This window comes from Anser cygnoides, chromosome 8 (genome assembly GCF_040182565.1).
Source record: "Anser cygnoides isolate HZ-2024a breed goose chromosome 8, Taihu_goose_T2T_genome, whole genome shotgun sequence".
Taxonomy (NCBI): domain Eukaryota; kingdom Metazoa; phylum Chordata; class Aves; order Anseriformes; family Anatidae; genus Anser; species Anser cygnoides.
Genome location: NC_089880.1, coordinates 24,066,336 through 24,090,366, shown reverse-complemented (window position 1 = coordinate 24,090,366; position 24,031 = coordinate 24,066,336). Strand labels below are relative to the sequence as shown.

The window sequence follows — 24,031 nt, the reverse complement described above, 5'->3', positions numbered from 1 at the left end:
AAACTGCCATGTCACCTTTTGTTAAAAACAATGAATAGCAGAGGTGTAGAACTTTGCATTTGCTCTTACTGCATGGGATCCCCTTGAGTTTAGACCATTTTTCCAAAATGTCAAAATCAATTTTCATCCTAATACCATCTTGTCACCTACTGGAATATCTTTTTCAGAATGACAGTGCTCAAATCAAACAATCTTTGGGCACTCCCTATGCCAGCATCAAAGTCATTAGTAAAAACATCAGGCTATCAGATGCAGGAGAGACCTCGGCAGTAACTTGCGTATTAGTGAAACACTGAGAAATACAAAACGTCATTCTCCTATTAACCTTGCACCCACCTTCTAACAGGACATAAACTATCACAGAGCAAACATATGTCCATAGTTCTTTCTTTCCTTAGTCAATAGTAAACATCATGCAATTCCCACATATCATCTGCATGAGTAAAATCTACCTCATATGAAGCATTGAAGGCCTCTGAAATGGTGTTCCTCTCTAGACTTTTTTCTTCCAACAAGCTAGCATGCTCCTACCTTGCTGAACCTTGGTGAGCATGAGGAGAACTGACGTATTTCCACATGATCATCATCATTAGTGTCCTCCTCCTCTTCTGAATCCAGGTGTTGGTACCGTTCTGAGCGGGCTGTAAACAACACATAGCAGATTTCACCAGTGCACTGAGCTTTGATAGCTCTTACACCTCAAGCAGTGCATGCTTACCCCAGAACAGCCTTTACACCAATTCCTACTTGTCTACCTACAAAGAACTTGGAGCATTCATACATCATAAAATGTATTTTCTTTAATATTGAAACACATTCATCTAGTTTTGCTCATCCTGTACAATTAGCAGTGAAGAATACCTCCTTCCAACTGAATTTATCTTATATCATCAGCCATACTCTAAATGCTGATACTCAGCACAAATTTTATGTGTGTCTAATTCTGCAGACCCTTTGTAGTAAGAATATTTCTTCCCTAAGGCATACCAATCCAATGGAAGGAGACAAGGAAACAATTCACTGCCCCAATTTCCAATCAACAGCTTTATGATTGTACAAAGTCTGCCCTGCATACATAGATACAAGCCCTCTTTAAAAAATAAAAATATTTACCCCCCAAAATATTTCCTCTTTTCCCTCCCACAACTAGAAAAGGATTAGGTTTTGTGAAAGAAAATGGGCAAGCAGCCAATATGCAAAGCTATTTTTAATGCAAAAATCTAAACTGCTTCCAAAGAGATTTTGTGCTATGAGATTTGCAGCACTGTAATTCTAAGCCAGCCACATTAGATTTTGCAGAAGGGGATGTTAATAAATTTGGCTACAGAAAGCCGATTGCTACGCTGAGCCAAATTTGCTGTACTGTATCAGCCAGAAAGATACTTTTATAAATTCTAAAATTTTCGGCATTATAACAGCAACGCCAACCCTTATCAACGCCTACGTGAGATACTTCTGGATGTGAGAATTCCAGTCCTTACATAGGGCTTGCATTAAAGTCATCCTGATAACGTGCTGAGCATGCCTGGATAACTGGGGAGTTTGTTGTTCCCACATGATAGACCCACTGACATGCACTGCTGAACATCATGTGGTGCTTCTACCCAACAGGATGCATTCAGAGCTGCTGTACTGGGTCTCTCTTATCTGGAAATGCCACGAATCTTGCATAGTATTCATACCATGGCAATTCACATTTGTCTTCAAGGTTTGGGTGGTGGGTTTTTTGTTTTGTTTTGGTTTTGTTTTTTAGAAAAGAAACATTTACTGGCTGAAAACAGTCACTAGGGAAATATTCCTCCATTCCTCAGAAACTCAAGGAAGTTGGATACACCAAATGCTTTGGAAGACCTGTAATAAAGCCAGCATAACAAATACAGCATCTCTCACTGCAGGGTCGAGGCTGGCAAGTCCACAGGCACCAGTGAAAGGCCAATTGACTTTAACAGACACATTTTTTTCATTTAAAATTCATTTGCTTTCAAAGAAACCTTATTTGGCATTCAACAGAAACTTTTAAAAGGAATTTCCATCAAGCGTTCTATTCAATTTCTAACAATGACTTATCTTTGACAACTTCAGAAATGAAGTACACACAAAACACACAATGCAGTTTATGCCTAATCTTTAGTCTTACTGTCAAAATAGCTTGTGTCATCCTCAGATTCCAACTGTGGGATGAATTCAGCTTTCTGCCGAAGTAATCCATTCCAGTCCAAATCTTTAAAGAACCGATGCTGTTTCACTTCAAAGGCACTACCTGAAATAAGCATCATTTATCGCAGAGTATTTCTTTCAGCATTTGCATTAACAAGAAAAGCAAACCCTAAAAATATCAAGAGTCTGTAAGAATGTACCCAAGTACATTTAAATCACACCTTTTCCAGGAATTTTGAGAAACAACTCATCCTTTTACCAAAGTGGTGATATAGGATAAAATCTGACCAAGATTTACTCCTTCCTACCTCTTCTTCATATTTAATGACAACACATGACTAAACTGGCTGGAAGACAGCATCTGCTATTACATTCCACAGCAAATTGCAAGATTAAGAACTAATTAACATCTTAATTTAAAATTTCCAAATTCTAAATACCACCTTGTTGATAGCTAAATAAAGAGAGCAAACTAAGAAAGGTACTCTGCATGTGAGTGGCTCCACTCTCATGAATAAACTCATCCATTTGTTTAAATCAAGGTAGAGGCTTACATACCTTCCTGAATTAGTATCTTTTAACTAATATATTATGAGTTACCAACCTCATGGGTACCCAGAAGGAAAAACTAAGGATTATCTGTCTGCTAGCATGTGGGATTTTTTTTCAGATGAAATTAATATTCATAAAAGATGTTACTGTCATTATAATAATAATAACAAAAAGAGCATAGCGGAGGAAAAGAGATAAAAGGTTTGCTGACTGCCCGTAGCAGTAAGAGATGCCAAGTGGAACAGCAGTCTCAGCATTACACGTATGTAAGGAATCAAAAAATCAGTCCATCAACTCATTTTATAAGGCAAAAAACTCTACCTCTTTTCCATGACAGCAACACCTTTCAAGTACGTGGATTTGAGATAGACAAGAAACATGTGAAGATCATCTGATTATATTATTAATTTATGTTCCATTCATCACCCTCGTATGTACATATGTTAAGTTTGCTAAATACTTGCTTTTGGAAATTGTTAAATAGTTTTAATTTTATCTTTTTTTTTTTTTTAATTTTATCCTTATCAATTGAAAATCCAAATTTAAATCAAACAAATGATATCTATGAAACAGACAACCAGTCCTGTGAAGCCACAGTGTTGGAAAAATTACTTTAAAACAGGAGGGCAGCTAAAGATTATTTCATTGTGTTTTTGTTTTTACTATCAGGAAATGAGAAGTGTTGGCTTGTAAAACTCTAAATCTGACATTGTAATACAAAAAAATTGGCATACACATCTGACTTTGCCAAAGGGATTGTATCAAGAATTTGTTGTATGTTTGGAGAATTCTACAGTACAGGTCCCTATGAATGGGAAAGTTTTCATTTATTTTATCATACCAATGAGTTCACTTCATTGTAGGGGATTAAGCCCAGAGTTGAAGGGAACTGAAAAGAAATCTGATTATACACTTCTCAAATCAAGGCACAACCCTCAAGCCTTAACTAGAATAGCACAAATTTGAGAAGTTTTTACAAACCTGATTGTGTCTCTTGTTTTCCAAACAAAACAGTAGTACCTGTCTGACACATGTACAGTCTACACTAATTTTCAGAGCTTCATAAAACCCAGCACAAACATTTTCTCAGCTCTAGACCAATATTTTTCAACAGGGATTGGTGTGTCTTACAGGCAAGGTAGCCTCTTTTACTGCTTCTGGCTAGTACTTTGCCTCAGAGGCAAGGTAGCCTCTTTTACTGCTTCTGGCTAGTACTTTCCTATTCACAAGTTTCCTACCTGTTCCCATTCTTTCCAGAGGATTTTGGCGAAGAAGCTTAGAAATGAGATCCTGGGCATCTGGTGGCAGTGCATCATCACCTTCTGGCCAGGCAATTTCATCTGGGGACAAAAAAAGACTTGACATTTTCTACCTGCTTCACAACCAATTTGAATAACCATTCACATTCCTACACTGTAAAATGCAGTGCTCAGTCCTTCCCCAGAATTGCAAATACCTTAAATTCAGCAGCTTGCATACTTAATATAATTCAAGCACTGACATTTTCCAAAATGCATAAAATTCAGCCTCAGCTAGAGCTGCTGTCAATCCAAGCACTGCTTGTGGAGGAAAAAAAGCATTAAGAACTCTATTAATAAAGTCTGAAATTGGACTTCCATGACAATCCATAAACAATGACACTGACAATACTGTAGCTGTATCTTGTGCCCGCACATTCCACACTAGTTATACTTGGAACAATTCATAGGTAAGCATTTCATGCATCAAATTTAGTTCTTCACTGAAATCTGCTTTTTGCTAGGGATATTTGCCAAGTGTGTTAAAAATTTACTGTTTCAGAAAGCATTCCCAACAGGAAATGTTTTCACTAGCATATTCACTGAGAGAACACAAAGCAATTGTTCGTCCAGCTCCAAGCAGGAGTTTTAAAAATCCACAAGACATAAAGGTACCAAGTACAATGGCATCAATTTCTTTTGCTTAGAATTTCCTTTTTACTTCATTTCTACAACAATTTCTAATTGGCTGACATTTACACCTACAGAAGAAACAACCCAAATCGGAGTGAATTAGACTAGTTGGCAGCTGCTCCATTCATATTCTCCACCATTTACGTTAAAAGAGAACAGAAAAAAATCCTCAAATATTCTTCCCCAGTCCTACAGGGACTTGCATAACTCTCACGCCATGCGTACTGGCAGAACTATCTAGAAAGATAGTACTCAACAACGTTCAATGGCTGGAATCAGATGAACGCTACTTTGACGCAAAGATAAATACCTAAAAATTTAGAAAGAAAGAAACGTTGCCTAATATATCGCCTATCTTGAGTAAACTACAGATCCTCAATACTTTTAAAGCTATACTTCAGGGCACACTTTGACATCCCTCGAGGACCAGAACAGAAACATACCACTGATCACTTGTCCGAACAGCTCTTCAGGCGTGTCACCAAAGAAAGGAACACAGCCAACTAGAAACTCATACAGGATAACGCCCATGGCCCACCAATCCACGGGCTTCCCATAACCCTGGCGCAGGATCACTTCTGGCGCAATGTATTCTGGAGTCCCACAGACCTGAAGAGAAACATACAAGAAAGCAATCAGCCTACAGAGTGCCAAATTCACATCAAAGTTGATTTAAGTGTATGTGTTAGGTTTTCTTTTGGTGTGTTTTTTTTTCATTTGATTTGTTTTAACCTCAGAGCTTTGAAAGAAGCTTAATGTTTTGTCACTAATCACTCTAGGCTGTAAAGTATTTCCATGTAGCAAGAGTCTGTAGAGGGAACACATTACCTGCACAGAAATGATACAGAATCATAGAATATCCCGAGTTGGAAGGGACCCATAAGGATCATCAAGTCCAACTCCTGGCACCGCACAGGTCTGCCCAAAAGTTTAGACCATGTGACTAAGTGCACAGTCCAATCTCTTCTTAAATTCAGACAGGCTTGGTGCAGTGACTACTTCACTGGGGAGCCTGTTCCAGTGTGCAACCACCCTTTCAGTGAAGAACCTCTTCCTGACGTTTAGCCTAAACTTCCCGTGCCTCAGCTTGACACCGTTCCCTCGGGTCCTGTCACTGGTGATAACAGAGAATAGGTCACCTGCCTCTCCACTCCCCCTCGCGAGGAAGTTGTAGATTGCGATGAGGTCCCCCCTCAGCCTCCTCTTCTCCAGGCTGAACAGGCCCAGTGACCTCAGCCACTCCTCATATGTCTTCCCCTCTAGGCCCTTCACCATCTTCGTCACCCTCCTCTGGACACTCTCCAACAGTTTAATGTCCTTTTTGTACTGTGGTGCCCAGAACTGCACACAGTACTCGAGGTGAGGCCGCACCAGCACATATCATATACTGTGAAGTGTTCCTAGTGTGGATGTACCAGCTAAGTCGTTCTCTGGAGCACTAAGGCATATGGAAAAAATGCAGATTCTGTCTGAATATGTCTGTCTGCCTGATGGATTTCTACTGGCACAGCTACAGCTATCAGGGACTGAATTCTGACAAAACTCTTACATCTCTGCACTAGCAGAATTAGCAACACAGTATGATGACACACTTCAGCATTTAAACTTGAGATGTACAGCTGGCACAGGCAATGGCTGAGGACGTCAGGTTGGAAGAACTAGGTTGCCTTGGGCTTGGAAGCAACAACAATAACAAAGTAGCTGTAAAAATATAATGCTGCAAAATGCAAGACCATGATCTAGTGACCAAGGAGAGCTCCTGCTGCAAAAAACATTATGACTCAGAAGCAAAAGAAGACAATCCCTTGTGTGCTCTTAGTTTATCATAGGATGATTATGAATTAACACTTGGCACAGCTAAAAAAGAAAATTCAGCTGTGATCCTAAGTATTTTCAGAAGAGATAAGAATTTTATAATCCCATTATACATGGCACTTGTGAGCCTGTATCCAGAATACAGTATATAGTTCCTGTCAACTATGCCCAGGAAAAATCATCTCAAGCTGAAACAGGTGCATGAAAGAGCTATTAATTCATCAACGTAAAATTTATCTCTTTACCTAAAAGAAAGTAACTGGTCAAGCCTAGCAAAATGAAGACTAGAGAGGAAAGTAACCTTTAGGAAATACCATGGTGATGAAAATCAATGTTTAAGCCAGCATACAAAATTATAAGAAGAAAAATATTGGAACTTGCCATGAACTTTCTAAGCACCAGAAGGGGGAGACTGTGGAATAACCTTCCAGAAAAAGCAGTGTTACATCCCTAAAAAAACCTGTTCATGCCTGCACTGTGGTCAAGGACACCTTTGATATCCTGAACTAAGAGCTCAAGTGCATCACTTCAAAATGAGAAACTGAAAAAAAGAAAAAAAAAAAGAAAAAAGAAAAACATAGAAATTTGTGTGCAAATATGAGAATGGACTCGTATCATTTCCTCCAATTATAAAGCACACAGCACAGCATCAAGGTAGACAGGGAGTGCTACAAACTCTGATTGAAACCCAAGACAGAATCCTGGACTGGATCCCACATCAACAGACAAAATTATCCAAGCTTACCTGCTTGTCCAGAAATTCCCTGGTATCCTTCTCAATGTGTCCCTCATAAAGATTAGTTGTAAGACTCATTAACCCTATTTTAGACAGTCCAAAGTCTGTAAGTTTAATGTGACCCATGGAAGTTATCAGGAGACTAGAAGAAAGAGGAGAAGCAAAATAATGCAACACTCAATTGTTTCCCAAAAGGAACTAAAAATAAAAAAAAAAGAAGAATACAAGATAATGCTAAGCACATTCTCAGCATTACAGCTCCATCAAACACCTGCAACCTCCCATGCAACTGAACCTCACAGAGCTGCTAAGGCAGCCAGAAATCAGGCTGCCTTCTGCCATATTTCACCAATGCAGCAATAGCGTCAAGATAATATTTGAAAATATTCTTCCTACTCTTTCTCAGTGCCTGTCTGGTTCTGTATATCAGTAGCAAATCCCTAAAACTTCCTGCATGTTAGATACCATCGAAAATCTCCACTGTCTCTAGCCCCCACATCCTCCTGCCCATGTAGAGAGCCTCCAAAGAACTGTCTCTCTTCCTCTAGCTTCTGAAGAGCTGAAGACTTACTTATCAGGTTTTAGGTCACGGTGAACGATCCCGTAATTGTGTAGGTACTCCAATGCTAGAACAGTTTCAGCAAAATACATCCTCGCCATGTCAACAGGTAGGGCACCAATGTTCTTGAGAAGTGTAGCACAATCACCTCCTAGAAAAAAGTTGCAAATATGGCACAGTGAAATAGCAAATACCAGTAACAAAGAACAGCTATGGAACTACAATACTAGGTGACTAGATTGAGTTTCCTAAAGGCTTTGTATCTCTACCCCATTACCCCAAATCCTAAAACTGTCTCTCAACTCTGTCTTGAGCTTCAAATAAACATCAAAATCTTAGGAAAACTGAGATGCAGGTATGCTTGGTATGCCTGTTCTCCTCCAAAATGGCTCAACACAAAAAACACCAATGAGTGTTGAACAGCTGAAAAAATAAACTGTGATTGAAGAGTAGAACTGAGATTCCTCTGGCCTCATCTTCATTATCAGTAAAACACATCAGGATAAACCTTCTCTCCAGTGCACTTCTGTTAATTTCTGTATGGCTCAGGAAAGCAAGAAATATTTATCTCAACAATTGTACAGATGCCGTTTCCCAACTGTAAGCAAGCCTTGAAGGAAGGACTGTTCATGACCATTTTGCCTCTGTATAAATTTCTTTGCTTTCCACCACTGTGACAGACACTACTTCTGATATACAAGCTTCTTAAAGTAGTAAGCAAATACTAAGACTACTACCTGGCTCTTCCCATGCATGGAGAAGCAGCCACACCATTGGACACAATGGTACCCATGAAAATAAGTTTGTGAGTCCTCAATTCAAGTTTCTGAAGGAATACTGCCCACACATTTCATTCAACCTTCATCTCTACTTGTAAACAGGAATTAATATTTTTTTTTATGTCAATACATCTGTTGTCGTTGCATTAATTTATCTGAAAGAGCGCTAACACGATAACTACAAGTTTGCTTCCCACAAACATTCAGTCAAGCAAGCCAGGCATAAGAAATTAGTTCTGTTCACCAGAGGAAATAAATCACTTGCAATAAAAAATTTTAATAAATAAATAAATAAATAAATAAAATAAATCAAAACAAATCAAATCAAATCCAGTAAGTAAGGAAAAAAAGCAAACAACAAAGCAGCACAGTATTTTTAAAAGGCTGGTAAGGAACAAAGACTGTGTCACTTGGTGATGTTTCTTAACTACCTTTCTCTAATGCCAAGCAAGCATGCAATGAATCTTGCCATGCCATCACACAGGAGAGCAGGAGAATGTCTTTCCAGTGAGGACTGGAAAGCTCACGATGACTTCTGACCCCTACAACTTTTCTACATGTGGCTTTATGTTTCCTCAGTTCCACTGCAATCATGCTGTGTTAGTCACAGAGATTCACAACTGGAGTATCTCCTTATACAAAACCATACTAGGGGCAGAATGACTCACATCTCTCCAGCTCAGCCCAAGCAGTCCATATACTCCTCCCTAAAAGGGCATCATGATCTCCCCTGCTGCTGCAGGGCCGACTGACCTCACTCGACACGAAGAAAGAAATAGCACACACAAGTTGTTCTTCCTCCCTATTGCATTCAGAGCAGTGTGCTCATCAATGTTACACCCAAAAGTACACATCTTATAAGTCGCTTAGAAACTGCATCTTTTATAATGAGACTCATTACATGTATGTGCTTTGCAGGTGTAGATGGTGATAAACATACCTTCCACGTACTCCATAACCATGCACAGATGGCGCTTGGTCTCAAAGGAGCAGAACATGCTGACTACAAAGGGGTTCTCAGCAAATGTTAAGATATCTCTCTCGACAAAAGCCTGCTGGATCTGGTTTCTCAAAATTAGGTTCTGTTTGTTGATCTTCTTCATGGCAAAACGTTGACGGGTGGTCTTGTGTCGCACCAAATACACCGCTCTAGAAAACCACATACCAAGAGCAAAAGTTCCATTTTCAGTTTGAACTATTTAAAAAACAAAAAACAAACAGTTGATGGTATCTGTTTTGAATGGATCCTGATAAGACATACCTGTGACTCTATAAAATCCCATCTCATTGCCAAACTCCCCTCAAAAAGGAGACCTATCATGCTTCCTTCCAAAAGCTACTCTGCCTTTTTGAATTCAGGAGCATTTTTGTTGATGTGACTAACAAGGAGATAATTCAGGCACAAATGTCACAGATTTCCTTAAGTGTCAACGCAATGAGGCTTGTATTGTTCAATACTATAGTCACTATTTCACTAAAAAACATCCAAAATATATGAAATCAGCATAATTTCTTTCCAAGCTCCATAAAGTTAATTGATGCAACACTGTCACGAGGGATTTCCTTCAGTATCTCTTACATTTCTATCATTTGCAGATCATTAGATTCCTGCACATTAGTAACACAGTTCGCAAATGAAATTTTCATCCGGTTTGCCTGTGTTTCTGAATCAATGCTTGCTTCCTTCTCTCTGGAGTATATTGCATTTAACATGGTATTGTGTCTCACAAGCAGCTGACTGTGAAATACACCCAAATATAAAGACAGGAATGAGTAACAGGAGAACTACAACATCTCCCCACATTTTACAAAGTTATTTTTAAATCACGGGGGCTGTGCAGAAATGTGACTGAAAACATAAAAAGCTTCTTGTCTAACAATACAGTGCTTCAAACCTGCTCCATTGTGTCTTCATAGACTGAAAAATACACCTACACTTTTTCCACAATTTAAAATAAAAAACAAGTTGCTGTTAACTAAGCACCCACTTCTACAAAACACTCAAGCACATGCTGGCTTAAGTTTTGTTGTTATGACCTACTGAATCACTATTCATAGTTATGGCCTAATCAAAATAATTCACAATGATTTATGAACTGCAAGGAGTTCAGGAATCATCTTTAAAATTCAGGATAGGTTTGGATGATCAGTTACAATTTTAACTGACCAGCTTCATTCTGTTTTCTTCAATGAATAAAATCTAATAGCACTCTTACCTTATTACTTCTCACATTTGCCCCAATATAATTTTAGCATTTATCTTGGTATTTCAAGTGCTCACAAACAGCCATGTTACATATATAATCTGAACACATGGAAGAATGCAAAACTATAAACAACTTCTTTCTCAACATTCCTGCTGCTTGAATGAGTCATCAAAAACATCTGCAACTACAGAATTTTACCCTCACTCAGTTAGGTAGCCTTTATACAAACAGAAATCACAGGACTTAAACACTCAGCATGAAAGGAACTGCAGGTAGGGTGCCTTGATATACAATAAAGAAAGGGGTACAAAATAATTTTCTAAGACTCAAAACAAACTATTGTTTAGGAAATTCCAAAATAAACTAAGTGACGATATTTCTCCTAGAAACAATGTTTTGGGAAAACATTTTTGTCATCTCAAGCCAAGGTACTGAAGTGTCTATATTTTACCTACCTACCACAAAAAGATGCTGCAGGAATAATTACTACAAGAACAGATTTGAGGCCACAGCTTGGAAGGGCTTCAGCAAATTTGTGCCACAAAGGGATTAGGAATACAATATTCTGAAAGCTTTAACGTGGGGCAATTTATTTTTACAAGCAACCAATAATCTGGAAGCTGGGTGCCAGTTCAGCACAACGTTAAGACCTTCACAGCCAGGAAATACTTCCAGGTACAGGGGGTACTGCCTAAGAAACCCTGAGAACATGAAAGAAATGGCATCTCTCACAAGAATGCAGAAGACATCACAAGTATGGAACCAAGACCTAGGCAAAATTCTTTATACTTTGGACCCAACAGAAAACAGTAATTTGTCTAACTTTGTAATAACCCTTTACTGGGTAGAATGATAATAGTATTTTCTTTTAAAGCAAAGCCTAAAAAGCCCTACCCATAAGCACCGTTACTGATCAGTTTAATAGTTTCAAACTCTTCTTCAGATGGAGTTTTCTTTGACTGGACAGAGGCTCCACGGCTCTGGGGAAAGAAGAAAAAAAAAAAAAGAAGGGAAATTGAGAACAGAAGCGACTTCATTCTATACTTCACTCTTTTGTCCTTTTCTTCTTTAAGCAGCATTTACCCAAACTCAAACCATTTCTAAAGCTCTGGAGTCCTCAGTTTCAGGATAATCATCTGTATCCCTAGCAGCCTTGCAGATTTCCTCTGCAAGTACTTGCACAGAAAATCACCGGACTATAAGATTCAGACCTTTCCATAACTACATATTTAAAATACCGATAAACTAAAAAACTAGGAATCTTTGAAACCTATTGAGTTGTATAACTACATTTTTCCAGCAGTTGTAAGTAAATTCATCTCTTTTCAATTCCCATCATGTTTTACAAATGCAAATGTAAAGAGTTTCTCCAAACGATTTTTGTTTGCAACGCCAAAGAAACATCAACAAAATTTGATGATAAACGTCTGTTTGCATCTTTTATGCATTTCACCTCCACAGTAAAGATTTGCACGTTGTTATGAGTGTATACTTTAGTGCTTTTGAATGTCAGCGCTTTTTTTTTTAAATTAAAATTCCACTGTGTTATAATTAATTCTTTATTGTAGACTACTTCTTTCCAGGGGAAAAAAAATGTGCTAGACAGTATGAGTGTATTACTGCTTTACCTCGACTGAATCATCTGTCTCAGGAGTGTCTGGGCTGTCATAGCTATTCAGCTGGGCCATTTCTGAAAAGAAAGGGGAGAGATTACTCCTAATGATCTCAATCAAACACTATTCTCTTTGTTTGTACAAGACAAACAGGATTTTAAGAGGTGCTTGTAGATTATGAAGGACATACTTCCCCCCTGTAAAAAGTCACCCCAATTATACAGTGCTAACCTTTAACATCTTGTAAATTGTAAGCGGCATTTTATATAAAGATGAATATAATTAATTGTCCTAATCTCAGCATCACTTACTGTAGATGGTTTCTACAATAAGTAAAAGCAACAAATGCAAGTTTAAGGAAACTGCCTGCTAGTTAATGTTAAAACCTACTCCATGCAAAAAGATGGTGGCACCTCTGTACTCCAGAAAAGAAAAAGAATTACATTTCAAACAACCTCTCCCCATGAAATGTATACGATTCTGCAAAATGCTGAGCAGCAGCAAACTGTGAGAAATTCAGTTAGTTTAGGCTACTCAGCTGTCTTAGGAGATGCTATAAACTTTGCAGAACCAAATCCTACATTAACTACTAGTCTCTGAACAGACATCATTGACATTTCTGGGTGCCCTCCTTACAGAAAGGAAATAAGGCACCTTGACATCTCCACACATTTCTAAAGAAAATTTGACTTTAGTAAGGGGAATTAGTGATGGAAAGGTTCTCTCCCATGACAGGGATCAAAGGAAAATTTCCCTTTAATGTCAGATTTCAACAAATGCTATTAAATTGCATTTAGCAATCTTTGGTAGAAATTTTCCCGAAGAGCTCTTCACTTGAAGTCAACCTGTCACTGTCATTCGAGTAAACACCGTAGAAGTTAAACTAGTCCTATCCAGACTACTAATTTATGGTAAAATTATGCTCTCTAGGGAAAACAAAAAGTACAGTTCAATCACTGAAATATTCTGCAGCAATCTCCAATCTCTGTCACACTTTCTATTGTTGCTGAGCAAGCCATGCATGCTCGTAAAACTTGTCATAGGAGAAGAGAGTAAGCTAGCAGAGTGCCAGACAAAAATATTAACTCACGAATTCCAAAGTCGGGATCTTCTGGGGCTCTGTACATTTACAGCATATTCATTTTACTATATATAATTCTGGGACCTAGCAGAAAAGCTGCTACTTTCTTCTAAACTTTACTCATACAGGGCCTAAAAAGCACTGTAATTTCATAGACCATATCCAACTTTGTAACAGGTAGAAAGCAAATGTTTATGGCCCCTTAAAAATGTATCAAATGTTTAAGTGCAATATCCAACATTTCTAAAACCCATAAAGTGTAAAATAAATCCTCTTCATCACAAACTAGATTTTCTCTGAGTATAAACTTGTGTTAATTATCATAAACTGTTTGGAAAAATATCTTTTGGGAGCAGAAATAAAAAATTTTATATCCAAGTGAACTACTCATTAACTGACATTATGTTTATAATGCATCTACTTTAGAAAATTGAAAATATATGCACTCTTCAGTGAATCATGCACCAATATTGTTGCTATTTTCACATGAAGTATTCAGTTATCAGGCAGTGCAACAAGGCACTCCTCCTCCTACTCTGATGACATACTGTGCTGGTTATAATTCACTCTTTTTTGGTTTCACTGCTATGCAAGATGTAAAAATACAGGCATCTCCACTTAAAAAAAAAATCATACTAGTCCTGGTTTCATGGTCCTGGTCCCTGGGAAGTCACAACTTTTCCCAGTGAGGCCAACAAATGGGATGACCAAATCCTTTCCAACCAACCCACTAGTAGTCAGTCAGGCAGTGGCTGAACAGAAATAACAAGTGACCTTACTTTTACTGTCCAGCAGCACAGAGAAAGCAGTTAAACCATAAAGCCATTTTCTAACATTTTTTCAGCTATAATACAGGGAGACATTATTAACACTATAAGTAAAGAACTGTCACTGTTGATGTGTGATCCTTACCCCAGCAATGCTCCTTTGAGACAAGGGGCTGGAAAAGACAATCTAGAATTTGACAACAAACAGGAAGATAAGGACAAATGGCTTAGAAATTAAACCAATAAAATAAAAGCTTTCTTTAGCTATGTAGTGGCCAGGAGTTAGTATCTGGAGATTTGGTTATCGTTTCAGTAGTTTGGAGAGTACAAAACAGGAGTTCTCACCCTCCAGGGGATCCCTGGTAAGTCCCAGCTGGCTGATAATATAACGAGGAATGTCACATTTAATTCCTTGCCCTTCCTTGGCATGGCCTTCTGCAGCTTCTAACAAATGGTAGAACTCCTCAGGATCAAACTCCTGCAGAAAGGTGGAGAGAAAGGGGTAGGGGGTGTAAATGGTACAGCTTTACAGTTATGAAAGGTTTCTCTGACATTGGAGAGAAAGAGCACGGGTTGAATCATCTGGATTCCTCAAAAACATCCAAAGCTAATTCTGGGTTGAGCTGCAACGCTAAACATTTATAGTACAACAAGCAAGTCAATGCATTCCAACCTGTTCTGCAAAAATGCTGTGCCTTTACAGCCTGGTGGACATCCACTGGCTTAGATTTGCCATTCAAAACATGAGGAGGATTGTAGCAATTTTATGAACCAAAACCAGATTATCGGATAATGAGGTCATAAAAATGCAAACATTAACCTGGATCCACCTCCTAATTTTGTCTCTGAGCTGTGCCATGAAAGGTGATGAGGACTGAGGTGCCCTCTTCTGCTGCCTCTGTCTGACAGAGGAGTTAAGCCAATACGAACCTCGCCTGCTTTCAAATATCACTTCTGATCAAACCATTCACCTGTCCACCTCACTTTTAACTGTCCCAACCTTAGAAATAACTAATAGAATTGTTAATAAAATAGTAATTATTAATCTACCAGCAGAGAAGATTTCACTTTCTACGTAAGAAATACTATTAAAGGGTAAAGAGTAGATTATATCAGCTCAGGTTTGGTGTACTGGATCTCTAAGGAAAGCAAAGGTTATAAGCAGGTATGATCATTTTTACTACACATTTTACTTTACATTTACATTTACTACAATAGATACAATTGGAAATAAAAGACAATATCTAGATGCAAGAGCACTGCTGCTTAGAAGTAAGATCACTAAATAACCTTATTTCTGCCCTACAAACTTTATTATTTATCAATGAGCAAAACTCAATGAGCAAAAATTTTCTTGTGAAATGTGAGGGGAAAAAGAGAAGCAGCGAAGGTTATCAGAAAAGAATGGATGTGAGTATGGTCAGCGGTATGACAGAAAAGAGAGTACAGAACTGTGAGCAAGAAAAAAAATCAGAGAAAATGATGATATAAAGATATTTGAATGGCTAGAGAAACAGAGAAGATGCTTTTTCATGATTACTCTAAGCAATGCTGCTTCGATACGTCCATCAACCAAAGACAGTAACAATGCAAGAAACAAAGTTCTCTTCTAAATTATCTAGAAAAGAATTAGTCAACTATCTGAGAGGCGGAAGACAGCAGGGATCACAGAGGACTGTGAGAGAGATGTGATAACAGCACTGCAATATAATTTAGAGAACAAGGTGGGAGGGAAGGTGGAGTCAGGGAAGGATTTTTCAAGATACAACTGTAGGGCATTCATTGGTGAGTAAAGGACAGAAGAAAATAAATGTCTGGTGACAAAAAAAAATCAAGCGTACAAAAATGAAGTAAATTCCACTTCTGCCTTCTTTGTAGTACATTTATTTTATTATCTGTGTACAGTTTTAGTTAAATGGAGAAGAATGGTCCCTACTAAGGGGGGGGAAGTGCTATCGAAAAACAATATGAAAAAAACAACAGATTACATACTTTTCCCAAAAGGTGGTTTCAATGATGCACAAAACACACGATTTTCTTGAAGCCCCAGAGACTCATTCCATAAACAAACATTTCACTGTCCAACATGTAACACAAAGACTGAAGCCAAGTAGCTGAAGTTTAAAATAATTACATGCCTTCACTCCCATCACAACAATCACATCCATCCCAACCACTGCCTATGTGGTCAGTCACTTCATTTACAAGGCAGAATTAAGAACAAGCTGTGTTACTGAAGTTAACATTAATAGTAATTCTTAGAACATGTGTCTATAAATTCACAAACAATGAAGTTAAAGACTAGATTACAAAAAAATTATGCTACAAAATAAAAATAAAATGTAGTTCACAAGCTATTTAAATGGTAGACAATCCATTGCTATAGTTGTTGCTCTTTTATAGGATAAAAGGAACATTAATGCTTAAGTCTTCATGTCAGCAGAATTACATATATGGAAAAAATTGCTAGAAAGCCAATAAAGCTTAAAAAAATTTAAAGACTAATATATAAAGCCAAACATTATTTTTACACTTTAAAGACCAGCCACTGCATTTTCAAGGTTGTTACTACGTGCTTTGGAGTTCATTACTCAAATCTCAATGACTTTACTGCTCCCACCTGCTCTCCTGCACTTTGCAGAACATGGGGTACAGAAGATAGTGGATGACCCTGGAGACCTATTGATCTGCAGCTAGAAGCTGACTTGAGTTTGAAAGTGGTTCCAGATATAAAGATGAGTTCACAAAACTTACCAAGGCTTCCTGCCTTCCTTGCACTATAGGGTTCCCAGCAAAGCAATCGCTCTGATGGCCATGGGTCAGGGCAGAGGAATTAGGGAACTCTCTGAAGTCTACCGGTTCACAGAACCTCAGCAGGTGTTTACAACAACTGGTATCACTGGAAAGGTTGGCCCACTCCGGTCCAACTTGCCAAAGAAAGCTCTGCAAAACTCATTTATCTTCTAGTGACGCCAGTGAGAAATGTCAACTGCGGGCACACTGCTGCCCTCAACCTGTTAACTACACATCTATACCAGCCACAGATTCCTAATTCAGCCACCTTGTGTAATGTCTCAGTTGGATGTAGCTTCCCTGTCGTTTTCATGTCCAGAAAAAACAACTAGATTGTGCGCTTGTACCTCTCACATAATGCAGACCAGGGAATTTCATCCTGCTAGTTCACAAATTTCAACTGTAGGTTTGTGATACCTCCTCCAGCCCTCAAAAAATTTTTTTGTGACTCTTCCCTACACTCTCACCAATTTTTCAGCATCCTCGTGAAATGCAGACACAGAACTGAGCTCTATAATCAATAATCACAACAATGTTGTCTACACAAACCATACACTTATACACTCTTCACTGTACCTACTAACACCCTGAGGAATATCAGGTGGTGTGATGCTGCATGAAATGATGCCAAAAGCTACATCTGGCCCCTCAGACATAACCTTTACACTAAAACCCTACTAGCCACTGTTGCAGCTGACACTCCAATGCGAAGATAATTCCATATTAATGCAAAAGACGGGACTTTTTTTTTAAAAAAAAACTTATTTATTTTTCATCAATATTTTCATCAGAATTTAAAGTTTTCTCTTGAAGATCTTGTGTTCCTTATCTCCCCAGACACACACCAGACTTCAGATCACACGCGTGCTCTCCTGAGAACCACACTTACCAGGCACTCCAGCAGCCGAGCGGGTCGTGCAATAATAATCATCAGCTTCTTCACAAGTTGGGTAACAAAGGCAACCTCTGAGCTCTCCGATCGCTCGTGGGCCTGTGGAGAGCAAAGGATCCCATTATGGTCCTAGCAGTGAACTCTTCATTTTTATATGTCAAATGCTGATCACAGAGGAATAAGTAACAATAATAATTGTAATAAGTAACACAGTAACTGCAATTCAGCAGCGAAGGCATGGCCGAGTCAGGTCAGGCTGCAATCTCAGCTCATTCAAGGATACCAAGTTACATACAGCTTTGCCATTACAACTGACTGTTTTTATCACGCAAGAGAAATTTCAAAGGCTCTATTTGCATTATATCACCCATCAGTTACATTAGATATGATGTGGTTTTTGTTTTTTTAAAAATGAAAACAGGAATACTGATTCTTCCAATTTTACCATCCATATGATACCAAAATCTAGAAAATGACCAACAGCTACACATTTTTAGGGTGTGCTTTCAGATGGAATTTGTACTACTTTCGTTCATATTCATGAAAATCCTAAATTTATTTTCTTTTGATTTAATTTCATAAATCCTGCTGAACAACTACAGCATTGTATTGAATGCTCTGTTGTACCAAGCACACAAACAAAGCAAAGAACATATAGAAAGCTAATTCAGAGAATTTATTCTCACCCACTCTTTTTAATTTACTGGACTTCAGTACAAATTCAATGCTTAGCTTCAAGGTTAATGTGTGTGTGCGTGCACAAAGAAGGGATGTCTTTTTTATAACAAAAAATGCATTAAAATGGGTAATGTAAGAAACATGGGCAAATTTGACCAACAATAGCCACCCACCCTTCAAATTACTCTTTTTTGCTCAAAAACAATATTGTTACAAGTCCTGGAACACAAGTAAAATGGTATTTTGTTATAGGGTGATAAAAGATAGTTCCAATGACATGAAAAAAATTCTGAAATGAAGTAGAGCTATTGCTTTCCAAGGTCAAAAAATTAGGCTTTAGCACAGACACAAATGTAAAGTTCTGAACTTCACCAATGTGTTTATACTGGCAATGAGCCAGTAGCTGCTTGTAGGAATGATATTTTATCAACATGAATGCAAGCAGCAAGAAACTTAAAGGTTCATTTAGCATTGTTCATTAAACCATCTAAGAAAAAGAAATATATTGTTGAGAAACCAAAACACAGTCAGTCACCTAAAAGAACAATAAAAACACAGAAGCTAGAAAAAGGCAGCATTTTTAAATATATGCCAATTTTGTCACCAAACCAACAAAATTATTATTTCTCATTTTGACAAAGGTCAGAACAAGAAACATTACTTCAGCGGTGATAAGGTAGTGCTAGAATTTTAACCTTGAAGAAAACTACATAAGTGCTAGTTCATCATCTACAAACAGTATCAGAGATGCTTCCCGGTTATAAAAGTCTTACCAAGAATATTTTGAAAACACTGAAATAAGTTGAGATTTTTTTCTAAACAGTATTTTCTCATTATAAAATAGAAAATGATGAAAATGAAGGTGATTAGTATTCACTCTGTGCCCCTTAATGCATTACCCAAACTTACGAGCTAAAATATGAATTCTATAAAGAAATTAATGCTTTCATAGCTGAAAAGCCATTCCAGATCACCAGGGGTTAGCTGCTTTGCCATGAATAAATAAAACATCAACAACTTTGTATTATTTGAAATATGAGCCATGCAATTGGAACGTCCTCTTTCTCCCCCACATAGTATGCAAAAAATAATATTTTTATTTATTGCATCTGTTTATACTGTTGAAGCAAACTTATCCTTTTAAATCAAGTCCTTTTGCTTTCTCTCTTTCTCATCTTCTGCAATTTAGGCAAATAATTTAAAAATTGAACTAACTTAATCAGGTGTCTGTTTTGAAAATGAAAAGCTAGACCATGGCTGCCAAATGAGAAAGAAAAGCAAAAGAAAAGGAAAAAAAAAAAGAGCAGAGTAGAGGATTACAAAAATCAAACACAACTTGTAACAGCCACTCAGCCATCATCTCTGCACAGCGCTGCTCTTCCAAGATCCTCAGCAACACTGCCTCTTCTTGTTTCCTCCCCTCACAGGATAGTCCGGACATCTCTACAGACGTCTTGTTTACCATCTGTCCCGATGACAGTATCTCGAAAGCAGACGGGGTTATATAGCACGGCTCTGCCCGCCGCTTCCATGTGCCTTGGGATGATGCGTGCCACCTAATTAGCAGTTCCCAATGACGACATGCTTGTCTGAAGGTTGCTGGTGTCATTTCAGGGTTCCCCCCCCCCCCCCCCCCCCCCCCGCCGCCTCCAGAGGGGAGGAGGGAGAAGCTATGGGGTTGTGGGTAGAGGCTGATGCCATTCCTCCACACATTGCCAGTGACACATGTACAGGAGGTAGCAACGGGTAATTTACAAACCGATTCCCTTATCTGAAAGACCCATCCGTCACTAACTGGAGCTACTGGGGCATGAAATTAAAATCACTGTCCTCCCCTGGGGTTCAGCAGGACCAATAACTGGGATATGCAAGTCACAACACTGTAATTGAGCTAATATACTGATGGAAACCAAAACAATAGACCTGCAATGCCAAGAACCAATAAATTTACGCTCAGGCTCATATTAAGAAAGCAATTCCAATCAGAATATCAATTTTCCAATGTGCTGTATCAGTCAACATAGTACAATACTAATTCCCTCCTCTTTGCTTTTGTTCCATGCACAGAAACACACCTGTAATTCTTCATTTCCTTACCTCCAACTGGCTTAACCTACACAAAAGCCATTCAACTTTTGGCTAGTTTTACCTTGTCTTTGTCATTTAGTCAATGGAGCCAAGTAAACAACTGACTATAACCTTTTACTTCAAAGGAGCTTGAGCTCCTGTTCCATCCCCTAACCCAACCCCTAAGGTAACAGATAAAGAATCAAATGCCCTGTTCTTTTTCATAAGTACTTTCTGTTATTTTTTCAGTATCTTTTCTTTAAATGTGAAGTGTGGCATCCAAGTTCACGCTTTCCAAAATAAAGAAAATCTATTAAATTCATTTTTACTTCAGGATCATTTCAGTGATGCAATAAGCAATAGGTTTCTCTGGCTAAAAGACAATATTTCACACTCCAAACGAGAAAATATCTCATTTGCCAGAACTAATGAGATTTGTTGGTATTTTATTACAAAAGCCAGGATCTAAAAACTTTAAAAGCTCTGTGGTTTGGTATATTTAAACAGCTCATTATTTACATACCCAATTACTCTATTTTATGAATACATTTTTACAACATAAAGTAGCCTCAAACTGCAACACATTAAATAGTTTTTTCTTTCTGTGGCTTGAAATTCCTGTGTGAATTTCACAGTAAAACTCTATGAAAATCCATGGATATTCCTGCCAGTTCCTGGCCCAGTGCTGCTTGTTTCCTTAGTGACCAATAAATCATCTTCCCAGTCTTTCTGTATCTTGTAAAAATATAGCATAAAACTATACATCCTACTGGAAAGGCCAAAACCTATATATCCTACTGCAAAGGCCATACTACTGGCCAAGTGAAAGAGATTTTTTTTTTTTTTTGAGATTCCAGATGGTCTTATTTATATAAAGTACTGCTCTGCGTGGTACCTTAACAAGATAATCACAGCTAAGGACCCTGCCCTAAGTTTGGGATACTCTAATTTCAACTCCAAGCTTCTGGTGTTTTAGGTGAGTCCTCAAAAAAAGTTTCTTGGGGTGTGGGGGATGGATTTTAAAGTATTAGAATATAACCAAAAGACAAGAAAATATGCACAGGAAAAAAAAAGACATGGAAGGAAATCATGGACCTTCCTGTGCTGGCGTTCATTTCTCTCTCCTTCTTCCTGCCCTGTTTTGCCTCCTTTGTCTCTCCAAGCTTTCCTTTCAATCATCCCTAGTCCCCCTTAGTTCCTAAAGTAAATTAATTACACTTGAGAACAGGCCCTTCTCTCACCCACACCCTGAAGAAGATGTTGAGGAGGAAGAGGTCAGAGCAGCCCCGCTGTCGATTACTGAGCAAGCAGAGGGATGACTGCTGTACCTCACGCAGTAACCGTTCGGTGTCCTTCTCCCCTGTGCTTGGGAGTAGCAGAATAATGAATACAGCACCAAAGGGAAAAGGCCACTTAAGAAGGTGTATATTGAGGACTTGTTCTGAAGGAGAGGAAAGGAAAAAGCATGTTTACCTGACCCACACCTTCTCTGAAATCCTGATCAACCTCTTCAGGCCAGAAGACAGGCCTGAAAGGGCTGAGTGGAGTGGCCAGACCTAACCTATCACTCTCTCAATTTCTTAGAGTATAATAAATCACAGTCCACATACAAAGGAGGGAGAAAAGTCTGGGAGCAGGAGAATTTCAAGCTTAAACGATCTGTTATCAGAAGATACTTTAAAAGACACTGTAAAATGCTCTGTGGACCCTTTGCACCCCTTGAAATGTAAGCTATTTTGCAAAACATACACGTCCACTTCTAGTGAAAGCTTTCCAACTTACAGACCACTGACCAAAGGTGCCTGGATTCCTTATTTCATAGCTTGTGTGCACAGGTACCCTGCTTCCAGATGCTGGAGATACAACATGGACCTAATGACACATGCTCATCTGGCTGCAGGAAACCCCTGCACCCTGCTTCCAGCTCCTCCACAGCAGCTTCAAGTCTTGTCAGCAACATGCAGCAGTGCTCACGTGCCTCTGTCAGCCCCTGCGCCAGCCAGCCCTGGATCCAGCAGCAGTGCCTGCGTGCTGCTTATGCTGTCCGAAAAGGCTCTGCTGCCACGCTTTCAGACTCTAGAAAGATTTTCCTCCTTTAAAAACCATGAATCCTGAACAATTTCTTTGACTAGATGCAATTTCTCCAGCCCTGTATGCTCGAAGCTACGGTCAAACTCCCGCACCGCATCCAAAGAACTCTATTTTTACTAGGAAACACATTTTTTACTATAGAAATGCATCCGCAGTGGTTACTGATATGCCACAGGCAGACAACCATGCAGGTCCTTGAAATATATTCTCTTCCTCTCTTGATCTGTCAAAATCATTCCTCATTCAGGCTTAGCACCACAGGAACAAACAAGAGTAATTTCTTTTTTCCCATGCATAACAAGTATCAGGGAAATTGCAGCCACACTCATATAAATGTGGTAGCTAAAAACTTTAGATAAAACAAAGGAAGATTCTGCAGTTTTCACAAAGCTTTTAAATACAGTAGTAGTATATTAAAACAGTATTTTAATCTACCTACCACTTTCTAATGTCTGGAAAGAATGGCAGAGGTGCACAGACTAGTGCAATTCATACTGGAAAACTGATCAACGACATGTAAACACATCTTCATTAAAAAGATTAAGAATCATCACAGAAAAATTATTTCAGGGTCTGCGTTTCTTGGTATCTCAGTGATATTTGTTATCTGAGCCTGTGATCTTTATAAATCTTGTACTTTCAACTTGCTGTCTACTTAAATCAAAGCAGAGGATTAGGAAGATGATCCCAAACAGAGGTCTGGACCCAGCAGTAAGTAATAGCACCAACTCTTCACAACAGCTATAGCATAAATTCTAAGAGATTTTTTGAAGTTAATATTATTTTAAAGGAAAAGAGTGATTTTAATGAGTAGCTGAAGCATACTGAGCACGCATTAAAATTGTGCCCCCTTGTGTATTTTCAAATGCTTTGAACACCACAAAACACATCGAAGTAGTAAAAAAAAAAAAAAACAACCCCACAACTGGATTAGTTCAGCTCAAGAAAATCTTTTATGAAAAATTTATAGCAACACTACAAACTATGGTGTTTTCACTCCTTGAAGGCACTATTGTAATTAATAAGTCATTCAGAGTCTTGAAGTACATGAAAGAAAAGTTCAGTAATTTCCTTCATCTGTATGAACCCAATTTTCATAAATGGCAAAGACTGCCTTTGACTTACTCATATGCATATTTAACTTTCATACAAATGAAGTACACAGGTGAGGTGACTTGCTCAAATCTGCCCATGGTAGATCAACGACTCAGGTCTCCTGATACCCCCACCTGCTGCCCTTCCTCTGGAATTCATCCTGCCTCTCCTGAAATCAAAGCTCTGCCTTATTTTTTCAAGTTTCAATCAAAGTAATA

At 38.4% G+C, this 24,031-nt stretch overlaps 1 protein-coding gene across 12 annotated transcripts in view; it reads right to left on the bottom strand.

The window, feature by feature from the left end:
* MAST2 (microtubule associated serine/threonine kinase 2) overlaps positions 1–24,031 on the bottom strand; it is a 191,898-nt gene that overhangs the window by 18,432 nt on the left and 149,435 nt on the right. For all 12 annotated transcript variants that reach the window (XM_048058876.2, XM_067001384.1, XM_067001380.1 and 9 more), the window contains 11 exons: positions 17,880–17,981; positions 14,543–14,675; positions 12,365–12,426; positions 11,631–11,716; positions 9,470–9,678; positions 7,763–7,901; positions 7,201–7,333; positions 5,084–5,249; positions 3,948–4,049; positions 2,138–2,260; positions 532–641 (listed from right to left, as the gene is read on the bottom strand). In XM_048058876.2, the coding sequence (XP_047914833.2) occupies positions 532–641; positions 2,138–2,260; positions 3,948–4,049; positions 5,084–5,249; positions 7,201–7,333; positions 7,763–7,901; positions 9,470–9,678; positions 11,631–11,716; positions 12,365–12,426; positions 14,543–14,675; positions 17,880–17,981 (1,365 nt within the window). The remainder of the gene's footprint in view (positions 1–531; positions 642–2,137; positions 2,261–3,947; positions 4,050–5,083; positions 5,250–7,200; positions 7,334–7,762; positions 7,902–9,469; positions 9,679–11,630; positions 11,717–12,364; positions 12,427–14,542; positions 14,676–17,879; positions 17,982–24,031) is intronic.